Consider the following 12,760-nt stretch of genomic DNA (forward strand, 5'->3'; position numbering starts at 1 on the left):
ATGCAAATAAGCATCTTAGAATGCTCTTAGAAAGTTGTTCCTCCCCCATATGCATATACACCTCTCAGCAGGAGTATAACATGGTTACCTATCTATAAGTACAATAAACACACCTGTTGTTTGCAAAAGCCATTGCTCTAATGATCAAACCAATACATTTCAACTGTTACAATTATGAATGTGTGAAAAATCGGTATTAAGTCCTTGATTCACTAACAAATCTGTATAGTACCCTTCCATAAGAAAAAAAAAATGATGGGCATTCAAAACTGAGAAAGATCAACATATCAGTTGCATTTTCCCCATGTTTACCTATTACTTGGGTGGTTTAAAATAATACAATACACAGCATCTCAGGAATATGCACACACGGATCCCTTTATTGTCCCTGAGTCATACTGTATCTCTGTCTGTCTTGTGTTGTTGTAATAGCTCTCAGGTGCTTTTTACCAGGGCTATTTGTAAACCATACAATCCTAAGCATGTTTATTCAGAAGTCAGTCATTGTTGTACTGTATTGAGTGAGGCTAGACTTGAAAGGTACTCTTTTTTATGTGGGTTTAGATTAAAGCTTAAAGCTGTTTGCAGCTTTGTCTTTCTACTCCAGTTTGGAATGTCAATTGTATGGAGAACTTGGAAAAGTTAATTTAATGACAATTCTGGGAACTGTCATTAAAAAAATCAGAGTTTTAGTCCTATGTATTGACTTACTTGGAGGAAATAACAACAACAACAACAACAACACTTTAATAAAAACAGTTTCAACTCTATAATAAGTAGAAAGGATATGTATGCATATTTTCATATTTTTGTTATTGATGAATGACTGTACATATGTCATTAACAAAATACATACACTGGTTTTAAAATTTTTGCCCATAACTACAAGTAATATGAAGTAAGTCACACAGTGAAGTGGATTTGCCATTAAGTGCTAGCATGCATCGCAAAAGGGTTGGCCTAAGACATTTTGATGCCTGAAACAAAGGAAGATGGTACTCTACAGTCCTCATATAGAAGCTCACTTGATTGGCAGTAGAATCTTAGCTGATCACTGGTGATAGGACTGCATGATACACTTCAGAATGAGAGACTAAATCTAAGGCTATTGTGCAAATTGGGAGGCCCTTAAATTGTTGAATTGCAACTTCCACCATTCTTCACTGTTGGATGTTTCCTAGGACTGATGTGAGCTGTACTTCAACAACATGTGGAGGGCTTTTAGATTCCCACCCAGGACTAGGGAGTGAAAGACAGGCCACAGCATTACTGTCCTCCAACAAAGGAGAACACATGTCCCCCCTAGAATGGTAATGGTCAAAACGCTGCTGCTACAGTATCTGTTACCTGAAGCAGCTGCCTGATTTTGTCTATTCGTAGACTAGTACTTCTTCTGTAGGGCCAGCCCCATCATTTAACAGAGTGAGGCAGTTGCTTAGCCAGCAGATGTAGGGAGACAGCAGCAAGATGTTGGAAAAGAGAAGTGTGTCTCATACAGCTTACCTTGTGCTGCCTTCAGGTGTGGTAGAATGGTTCAGTTGCTAGTTCACTCAGCTTTTTTACAAGGAATGGAAGAGGCTACCACTTTGCTCTTTTTTTTTCAGGTAGCAAGATGTTTTAGACCAGCTCTGTTCATGCAAACAACATCAAAGAATCAATAAATGGAATTTTAAGATGGCCCATAACTTTACTGTAAAAAAAACCTGTGCCTTATTTTAAAGGGGTGCCTCATCTTTGTTGTTGTTGTTGCATGCCTTCAAGTCCTTGTGACCCTAAGGTGACTGTCATGGCGTTTTCTTGACAAGATTTGTTCAAAGGAGGCTGAGAGCATGTAACTTGCCCAAGGTCACCCAGTGGGCCTCATAGCCAAGTGGGGGCATCAAACCCTGGTCTCCTTTTTGGCTGTCCATGGTATCCTAAACACACTTCTCAAGCACCACATCTCAAATGAGTTGATTTTCCTTCTGTCTGCTTTCTTTACTTCCAGCTTTCACATCCATACATGGTGTTGAGAAATACAGTGGCTTGGATGATTCTAACTGTAGTGCTCAGTTGTATACCTTTACATTTTAGAATCATTTCTAACTCTTTCCTAGTTGTCTTCCCCATTCCTAGTCATCTTCTTATTTCTTGACTGCAGTCCCATTCTGATCAGTGTTTGATCCCAGGTATGAGAAGTCTTTTACTATTTCAGTTTCCTCATTTTCTAGGGAAAGAAGTTGGCAGCATGAACTTTTGTACACTCAAGGGGCTGTGCAGACCAGCCATTAAGGCCAGCCTGGGGGTGGACCTGGGGCATGGCGTCCATACAACGCATGCCCCAACTCTGCCCCCATGGCAGTGATAGTGCATACCGCTCCACACGGCACACATTGTCATGGTGCTCCTCTGGTGCTGTGTTTACACAATGCAGCCCCAAAGGTGCACCTTAAAGCCACGTCGCTGCAGCTATCACACCCTTTCCAGGGCACAAAAAGGAGCTGCTTTTTGTGGCTCCTATTTGCACCTTAGAAAGGCCAGATCAGGGCTGCAGTATGCACTTGCTGCGGCCCCAATCCGGCGCTGCTGGAGGCAGCTCCAGGCCATCCCTTAGAGGCTGTCTGCGCAGCCTCTTAAGTCTCCTTCCTCAGATGCATTTGGTTCAAATGCATCTGAAGAAGTAGGCTGAAGTCTAGGAAAGCTCATGCTGCCAACTTCTTTCTTCCAGTGAGTCTTAAAGGTGCTACAAGATCACTCTATGTACTGATTCTGTGGACTAACAAGGCTATATCTTTGAATTCTACCTCATTGTCTAGGATGAATCTGTGGAGATTATCGCAGGGGGTTACCCTGTCCTTGTCCCATCCTTCCCGTGTGATTGTGGGACGGACTTTCAGGTGATGTTGAACAGATCCTGTCATTAATGCATCCGAAATGTGCGATTGACCGCAATCACACAAAAGGCCAGATCCCGTCATTAACCTGTCATTAAAGTGACACTGGCTAGCATTTGCATTAACTGAAGTTTGTGTTATTGCAGTGGTGCTTTAATGGCGGGTTAATGGTGGAATCGGAGCTACAATTTGGAAGCCTTTTGCGCTATCGCAGTCATGGAAGGGTCAATGATGGGATAAGGATGGAGGGAGCTATCCCGTCCCTATCCCATCTGTCTCCTGTATAGCTCTTCTGTGGTCAATACTTTTGTTTTCTTTAGGTTGAGCAGCAAGCTTTGCCCTTTCTCCTTTGATCTTTCTTAGGAGTTTATCATAATTGGAAGTATAAACGGTGATTAACCTGTGATAATGGTTTTATCACAACGTCGTGTTCAAACTGCTATTATCCTGTGAATAACCTGTGATAATCCATCAATTGTGCTAATGGTTTTCACACGTTGTGTTCAAAGCAGTGTTATCCTGTGAACAGCCAGCGATAGTCCCACATTTATGCAAATGGTTTTCACATGACGCTGTGTTCAAGGCGCTATTTCCTCATGAATAACCTGTCATAACCTCGCAGTTGTGCAAATTGTTTGCACATGATGTTGTGTTCAAAGTGCTATTATCCCGTGAACAACCTGTGAACGGTTTTCACATGATGCCAGACCTTATCACATGGAGGGACTTACATTGCCAAAACTTTGCCGAACTGTTGCAGAAGCGCAAAGGTAGAATTGTCCATCACACTTTTAAAATGTAATTGAGGCTTCCCGCTTTCCTTCTGTCGCCAAAGCATTCATAGGGAAGCCAGAAGAAGCCATATTTTTGAATAATGGGATATCCCGCTGTTCAAAAGATGGCTTCCCTGTGAATGCTTCATTGACGGAAGGAAAGTGGGAAGCCTCAATTACATTTTAGAAGCACGACGGATGATCCCACCTCTGCACCTCTGCAATGGTTTGGCAACATTTTGGCAATTATCCCATGCGACAACCCTGCCGTTGTGCTGATGATGGTTGTCACACGACGTTGAGAGGAAAGGTGACAGAAGTGCCATTATCCTGGGAATAAGCAGCCAAGAAACATCAGCAAGTCACTCTCAGGGGACTTTTTTGCTCCTTCTTGCCTGGTTCTTCCCTGGCTGTGGAGGGGATGAAGGCTCTTGCATCGTCCACCTCGTTTGAATGGCGTTTGAATGTCAGTTTTTGCCCACAGGTTGACTGCTTCCCCCCTTGGGATAAACTCCTAGTAATAGTAATAGTGGTAGGAGTAGTACCTCCCCCAAGGCCCTCCTGGCCAGAGGCGGGAAAGCAGGGCTGTGTCTGGGGCTGGAGGAGCCTCGGGTGGGCAGAGCCTAGTAGTGGGGGCGCCCTTCCCAAGTTCTGTCTTCCCTCTTCCCTCTTTCCTGGGCTGCTGCTCCCTTGCTTTCTGCTTCTGGGGCCAGCATGAGGCGCCTGGCTTCCTGGTGGGGCTGGTGGGCGCTGTTGGGGTGCTCCCTCCCCAGAGGCGGAGGCGGAGGGGCCCTCTTGCTCTTCCCCTTCGGCCCGGAGCGAGGGGACGCCCAGCTGCAGCCCGGCGACGACGCTGCCTCCCCGCCTCTGCAGCTCAGCAGCCCGCTCCGCTTCTACGGAGCCCCGGTGGAAGCCCTCTACGTGAGTCTCGGGCGGGCAGGGAGGGAGGGAGTGCACCGGGGACACCCCCCCGGACGCGTCCTACATTTCTAGCCCCCCGCCGGTCCAAGGGGCCCCACTCCCAGATGCCCTCCTTTGGGAGCATCCCTCAGGAGCATCCATCTCTATTTCTAGAAGTCTTTGCGAGCTTCTCCTTGGAAGGTGCCTCCATTTGTCCTCCTTTGCTAAAAGGGCATCTGGACCCGGCGCCTCCTCCTTTTCCAGGACGTGCCCTACATCTCAAACCTCTGCCCGGAAGGCGCTCCCAAGGTCCTCCCTTTGGAGCATCCCCGAGGAGTTTGAAGCATGCATTTATTCTTGTTACCATCATTATTATGCTGTATTTATAGAGCGCTGTAGACTTACATGCAAACAATACAATGGATGTTTCTGGGAGGGTTTTCCAGCTTGTGGTTTGGCCAACGTTTGTCTGGAAGGTCCTACATTGTTGCCTTTGTGAGGCCCTCTAGTCCGCCTGCAGGGCGACCAGGCATGTCCTCCTTTTGCAGCATGTGTCCGGGAGGAATTCCAGAAGGTCCTCCATCATGAGCAGGACTAAGAAGCAGGCATTTCTAGCTCTAGGAGTGCTTTTGCTGTTGCTATATTGCTCTTTTCTTGTTGGCGGGAGGTTTGGCAGTGCCTTGTCCTCCTGTGTGGTTCTGGCATCTGGCCAGCCTTGGCACTAGGGCAGGAGGGGGCAGGAGGGTCCTGGATGGGGTCCCTGGGGCAGAGAGGGCTGGGGTAGGAGGGCTACACTTGTGACTGGGGGGGGGGAGGTTAGGAGGGAGCTGCAAGATGGAGGGAAGGGCTTTGCTGGGCTTGCTTAAGTCCCAGGAAGGAAAAGTGTTCCCTTTTTGGGGATGTGGCCCCTCAGAATGGAGTGCCCTTTCCTTCTAACTTCAGCCGTGTGACTGTGGCTGGGTTGTGTTTCCTCGCTTGTTGTTGTGTGCCTCCCAGTCATGGTGACCCTAAGGCAAACCTAGGGTTTTCCTGGCAGGTTTGGTTCAGAGGGGGTTTGCCGTTGTCATCCTCTGAGGCTGAGAGAGTGTGACTTGCCTAAGACCACCCAGTGGGTTGTTGTTTTTTTAACCAAGGGAAGAGTTGTCTTCCTCAGCTCAGTGTTGTTGTGATGTGCCTTCAAGTCAACTTTTATGACGACCCATCTGTTCCTAGGATTTTCTTGGCAAGAGTCCACCAAAGTTGAGAGAGTGTGACTTCCCCAAGATTCTCCAGTGGGCTTCCATGGCTGAGCAGGTCCAACACTTGAGCTACCAGCAGCACTTGACACTCTTTCCCCCCTATAAACTGATGGTGACAGTGCCCTGCGCAGGCTGTGAGAAAGTGTTTGTGTTGCCGCTACGTGTTTGGCAAAGGAATGGCTGAGATGATAGCACAAAATGGATTCAGCACGTTACTTGCATCTAGGGTTGAGCTGACCCCAGTTAGGAGAGGACTTTCTTTGCTGGGGAGTCCTCTTGGGTGAAAACGAGAGCAGGCTGGGCTTTCTGTGCTGAAAACTGATCATTGCGAAACAGTCAGACCCCTTGTTATTTATGGCTTTATGTCTTTATTCAGTTATTTATTGCCATGTCTTTATCAAACCCTGTATCTCAAGACCTCAGGGTAATGTACAGATAAAATCAGTTTAGAACAGGTTAAAACAGTTAATGAGTTGTTTAAACAGTCTAAAAGTATGTTAAACTATTAAAACAAATTTAACTGTTTAAAGCAAACTAAAACAGTTTAAAGCCACCTCCCTGTAAAGATTTGGCCCAAATATTTGGCTCACAAAAGCTAGGATGAAAAAGACATGTTTTTACTTGGCGACAAAGTAAAGCCAGAGTTGGCACAAGTTGGGCCTCCAAGTAAAGGGCTTCCCTCAACTGAGTATCAAAGCAGGGAAGGCTTCTTCTCAAATCCCCACACAATGTATTCTTTCCAGCAAAGGGTCCCTCAGAGGAGTTTATCACACGGGAGGAATTTCTCTTAATTTCGAATGAAAAGAAAGTGGGGCCAGAATGCAGTCACGTGAATTCACTAGTTCAGCGAATTTATGTGAATTTGAATTGCGTTCGAACTGGCTTTCCATTGTCCAAAAATAGCTTGCCATTGCCTGAAATTGCATGTGATCACCTCTCACACAATAAAGTGAAACCCCATGATTGCGTTCAGACTGACTTCCCATTGCCTGAAATTGCATGTGGTAGTCTATCACGCAATAACGTTAAACCACATGATTGCGTTTGGATTGCCATTGGATTATACTTCCAATTTCCCTTGTCTAATAACATCCTGGCACGTTCAATCAAGTACATTTTACCCATACTGTCTCTCACACAGCCACTCTAACATAAGACACTGCTCACAGTTACGTAGATACCAGTCATGCTCCTTCATGCTTTCTTTCACTCACACATATACTCATTTACTCTCCCTCACACACAATCAGACACATTTATTTTCTTGTGTATATGTGAGTATGTAAAAAAGAGACGAAGAGTGTGACTGAGCGTGTTTGTGTGAGAGAGGGAAAGAAACAGAATTTGTGTGGGAGACTGTGAATGACTGTATTTGAGGGAATCCAAAAAAGAGTACTGCTGTACTGAGGGTGTCTGAGAATTGTTGTGTGCTAGACAGTAACTTTCACACTGAGAGAAGTACTGAAGATGTGTGAGAGATTACGCTGAGGCTGCAGCAGTGTCTCATCTTGAGAACCAGGGCAGTGACAGGACCGATGGGAGGAAAAGAAATGGCAAGAAGCAGCAGGATGCTTTCCCCCAGAGGCCACAATCCAGTGAGCTTCCCTGCTCTCCTCCTCCCTCAGGCAGAAACAGCTGCTAGAAACATCCTCCTTGCCTTTCTCTTTGGGAAGTGGAGAAGAAGGGGGGGGGGAATTAGGGCCTCCAAGTCTCACACCTCCCTTGAGTAACTTTCACACTCCTCAGAGGTATGAGAACCAGTTGCAGTAGGGTGCTTTAAGCTAAGCAGTGTCCCTTGTATTTTGAGGCAGTGGGAGTGCAAAAGCCAAATTCATCCCATAAAACTGGAAACTCCCAACAAAATGCAGTGCTCATCAAGGGAAGACATTGTGCAGGAGCCAGTCAGGAAGATGTTTGCTGGTTGGGGAAGAACAGTCCCAAATCGTTTTGGCAGCTAAAGTATAGTTTTGCTAAATCCAAACAAATAGAAAACAGATGGGCTTTGTCCTTTCCAGGGCTTGCAGTTCCCCTCTGGAAGAGGCATTGTTGCTGTCATTGCAGCAGTTTACTCCACTGGACTGTAGGTCAGTGGATAAATTTACGACTGTATGTTTGAGTACAAAGGGTCAGATCCTGTTCTGTTCTAAATAATTAACATTCCTCTTCTGACACAATATCATCCAAGAAAGATCCATAGAGATTCTCTTTTGTTGAATTCTGCTTGTTTGCATGGATTGTTTTGTTTGCTTTTCTTACTCCAAGCTTGACCTTGCCTTTTCTCAGTATGGTAGAAGCAAGAACTAAGATGGATGTGGGTAACCTTCCTATTTTCCTGGGTCATTTTCTCCAATATCAACATTTCCCCCATATTAATATCATTATCTCAAATTACATGCGCTGCACTGAAGAAGCAGCAAAAAGCCACCACCACAGCAGCTAGGGTGCCCTTTCCACGGCACAAAAAGGAGCCACCTTTTGCACCACGGAAAGGCCAGATTGGAGCCGCAGAGCATGGGTGCTGCGGCTCCAATTCAGTGAGGAAAGGGGAAGCTCAGAGCCGCTCCTTAGGGGTCATTTATTCAGCTCCTTAGTCAGGTAATCAGACTGATACTTTTGCAACTCTTTGAAAACCATAGGAGGTTGGAGGCAGTATACATTGCTGTTAATGTTTTGACCAGCTTTGTGGTATAGGTGTTCTGAGTGTCCTAAGTCTAATGCTTTCCTTTATTCTTGTGAATTGGACGATCATTCTAAGGATCTTAGTGCACAGCAAAATAAAGTGATTTACTGCTCCCAATTTGAAGCCAAATTTGGGCTGCCCCTTGATTTTATCTATGGCTTTTGCCCCCAAAAACTTGATTCTGGGAACAGCCTGGCTCCAATACTGGTCCCTGAACTCGCGTCGGTGGCCATTTTTCAAAGTCGGGAGCTTTCCGACTTTGCAACATTGCCACCGAAACAAGTTCTGGTATTGGAGCCAGTATTGGAGCCAGGCTGTACCCAGATGGCAGTTTTCAGGGCAAAAGCCGTGCGATAAGACCAGGGGTCAGTCCGAATTTGGCTTCAGATTGGAGCGGTAAGTCGCTTTATTTTGTTGTGTGCTAAGCTCCGAGAACAAATGATTCTTGCAGGTTCCCAGTAATTAAATTTATTTGAATGACAATTGCACAGATAATCCATTTTGACATATTTTTTCTGTACATATTCATGACATCATATAAACTCACTGGGCATGTATGATGTGTTGTATGTTAGAACTTCCCTCTTTGAGAGGATAATGTATGGAATGGATTGTGCCCTGTGGTTATGTTCATTTAAAAATGTTTTCAAGGAAGTTGTAGTCTGATCTTTGCCATTGGGATTGGGTTTAACAGCATAAAAATTCAAGCAGACAGACAAGGACATTAGATTTAATAGTCAGGTTGTGGTAAGATTTCCATTACATTTAATATTACATAATGTTTTTATTCTGTTTATCAGTAGTTCAGACTTACACACACACACACACACACACACACACACACACTTATATATAGAGAGCTCACTTGTACTTTGAGACAAACTGATGAATGCTAATATATGTTTGGACAGTTCAGGAGCTTAGCCACAGTTACAACTACTTGTGTAACAAGATCTTCACAACACCAGTCTTATATGAGCATGCTCATCTTGTATGAGCATAGAAAGCTGGTTTGTGCTGAGTAAGATTATTGATCCATCAGGTCTTTACTGTTTGTTCTAACTAACAGCAGCAATTTATGGACTTTATCACATGGATTGCTTCCCATGAGCAAATTGCCATGAAATAGTTAGAAATCGTAAAAGAAGCGTGATTGTGGTTCACACCCCCACATGCTTCTTTTGTGTGTAAATCATCATGGAGGCCTCAGGTCTCACTTCTCCTGTCAGTAAATCATCATGGAGCCACCATTTGGCAATAACAGGAGGTCCTATTATTACCAAATGGGGGCTCCAAGAATGATTTGCTCACGGGAGAAGCTAGCCCTGATGCCTCCATGACAATTTACTCATGGGAGAAGTGTGTGGGGATGTGAACCCCAATCATGCTTCTTTTACTATTTCTAATGATTTCACAGCGATTTGCTCACGGGAAGCCTCCTGTGTCAAAGTCCTATAAGGCCCACTTACAGTGGCTGGTTAATCTGAGGTCAGTCCAGAGCATTGTGCCCCAGATGGGCTTAGCATTTATATCATAATGGTCTACATTTTTCTTGAGTGTCCTTCATTTTGTGGTGCCTTGTCCTCCTTTGCGATTATGACATCTAGTCATCCTGGTTGTGGATGGTGATCTGTTGAAGGGGTGGACAGGAAACAATTCTGCTTGTGGCTTGTAGTGTTTGGATTATTATTATTTTTTTAAAGCTACAAAATGTCATTATTTGAACTATTGGATTTCTTCTCTCAAAGCCTAGATAAATTCAGCTCCTTTGTCTTCAGTACTCTTTTTAGCTTCTCCTTTTGCCTTTTATTAATAAATCTAAATGAAGAAGAACTATGTATAAAGCTTGTAGATGTTTTCATACATTCTATAAATGTAACTTAACCATGTATGTAATTCAAAAGTACAACATCCTAAAAATATAACAAGAGCTTGTGTCATGTTAGATTAAACGGAGTAATACCTTAAAAGGCAATGATGAACTATACAGTTCTTATTGTCTCCACACAATTACTCTTGTTCTAGTTTTTTTGTCTTGCACTTCATATAAATAAACTTGATTAATGTGACCTTACTATACTGTGAATATACTGCATTTCACTGGCATTTAAATTTACATTCATTCATACTTAAAGAAATGCACACAGACATAAATCAAATCTTAAATACATATCCATAGTTGGATTAAATCAGCAGAGTCATTTTTCATTGTATTGAAGTCAATGACATAATTGTCATCCCTATTTAAAATCTGGACAGTGCCTTTAATTACCAAATGATGTCAACTTTAACACATGTGCATTCATTTTGTGTTAATATGTATAATCACAAATATATAAAATAGGGAATCACATCATCAAAAGGAGAGGGCTGTTGGTTGCAGCAGTATTTCCCCTGGCACCTAACCATTGGATAGAAGAAAACAAGCTCTTCAGGAAAAGAGGTTGTCTGCATGGCAGAGAAGAATACAGAGTTAGGACAAGTTACTGGCCAGTTGGTTTAAAAAGGCAACATTTTATATCCTGAATGAAGGTCAGCCTCTGGTTACATATGGTTACCATGTTTCTCTGGAAGGGGCAGTTTTCTTTGGCTTGTGGAAAACCTAGTTCAGTTAGCAATCATTGCTCAAAGCACTTTTCAAAGCTTTTGAAATGACCTGCTACTCCATCTGTAACAAGAGAAGCTTACCCACACTATTTTGATTAGAAGTATTCTTTTTGCAGAGGTCAGTCCAGAGGACACTGCACAAAGGGCATGACAGAGGGGAAATTAAAAGGAAGATGGGTGTAAGAAATGTGGGACGGTTTGTGTCCATATTATTTTGCAATGAATGAAAAAAGAAAGAAATATGGGAGTCAAAATCAACTTCCAAAATAATGCAAATAGGATTCAAGTAGTGACATTAGCTAGAGCTACTGTAGATATCATACAGTAGCTGTTCCTTAGAGTAACCCTCCTATCTTCTAGATCTGGCTAATAAACAACAGCTGGAACAGACTACTGCAGATACTTGATTATGTTATCATAAAAGTCTGTTGCTATTCTTTCTCAGAATAAAACAGCTGACACGATCTGGATCAGGACCCTAGTGTAAAGGTCAGAGGAGCCTTGATTCTTGCTGCTGTGATCCCAGTCTCAACACAGACTTTCCAATTTCCCTTCTCAATTTGTGTGGGGGGGGGGAATCTTAAAAAGTGCTTTTCCAATGAAATTCTGAGGTTCAGAGAGCTTGATCTGCATTAAACTATAATGAAAGAGAAAGGAGTTTGACTCTTTGTGAAGTCCCAGTCTGGATTGGGTCTCCTGTTCTTACACATGAGTAAGAAAAGTACGGAAGGTAATGTGTAATTTGGCTTCAAGTATTATTTCCCAAATGTACTTACTGTATATACTCATGTATAAGTCTAGAAATTTTAGTAAAAAAATGGCCCAAAAAATAGAGTCGAATTATCCATGGGTCAATGTAAGTACTGTACTTTAATTCTTATTTAAAAAGGGAATCATCCCCTGGTGAAAGACAAGAGCATAATCTGTTCTGGAAGTACTGACCCCACTCTATTCTGTCATCCATTCAGTCTTCAGTCTTCTGCATTGTTTTCCTCTGCTTCATCCTTTAGATTCTTTGTTCCATGCTCCCAAGTTTTACCCTCGACTTATCTATAGATCATATCAAAATCCATAATTTTGGTCCCAAAACTTGCCCTCGACTTATTCATGGGGTTGACTTATAGTTAAGTATATATGATAGAACAGATGAAACGCAGAATTCGCATATGCATGTCTCAATTCTAAGGATGATGATTGCTTCAAATATAGTTTTAATTTTTGCCAGAAGATTTTAAAAACTCTTTGTTTAAATAAAAAACTCTTTATTTAAACCAGTGATGTCCCTGTACCGGGTGTCACCCAGTCTGGGGGGTGGGGATTCTGGGGTTGACACACACTCCCTCCCCTGTTCCGCCCCATCCTTTTCCTGATGAGGAAAAACATGGCATGGGGGGAGCATGCCTGACCAGGTGTTATTCCCCTTCTGGCACCACCACACACCGCTAGTGATTTAAACACTGTTTTAAACAGACATTTGATGTCTTCCAGAACACAGCTACATAACCCCCTAAACCCACAAAAAATTATAGACATTTGATGATTAACAGATTATACAAAAGGCTTTTAATGGGGAATGTGCTGCATTTTTCTCTTTATTGTTATGTCTTTTAAATGCTTTTGTTGTTTTTAAATGATAGCTAATTTAATTATTTTTCAGCTTTTGTATTATTAGGATTTTAGTTGTATCTT

The 12,760-nt window shown here is 43.2% G+C and overlaps 1 protein-coding gene across 1 annotated transcript in view; it reads left to right on the plus strand.

The window, feature by feature from the left end:
* The first annotated feature begins 4,281 nt into the window (after window positions 1-4,281).
* Window positions 4,282-12,760, plus strand: part of NID1 (nidogen 1) — a 71,004-nt gene continuing 62,525 nt past the window's right edge. Inside the window, exon 1 of the mRNA XM_042477691.1 lies at window positions 4,282-4,567. Coding sequence (XP_042333625.1) covers window positions 4,361-4,567 — 207 coding nt within the window. The 5' untranslated portion in view covers window positions 4,282-4,360. The remainder of the gene's footprint in view (window positions 4,568-12,760) is intronic.

Source organism: Sceloporus undulatus, chromosome 1 (assembly GCF_019175285.1).
Source record: "Sceloporus undulatus isolate JIND9_A2432 ecotype Alabama chromosome 1, SceUnd_v1.1, whole genome shotgun sequence".
Lineage (NCBI taxonomy): Eukaryota > Metazoa > Chordata > Lepidosauria > Squamata > Phrynosomatidae > Sceloporus > Sceloporus undulatus.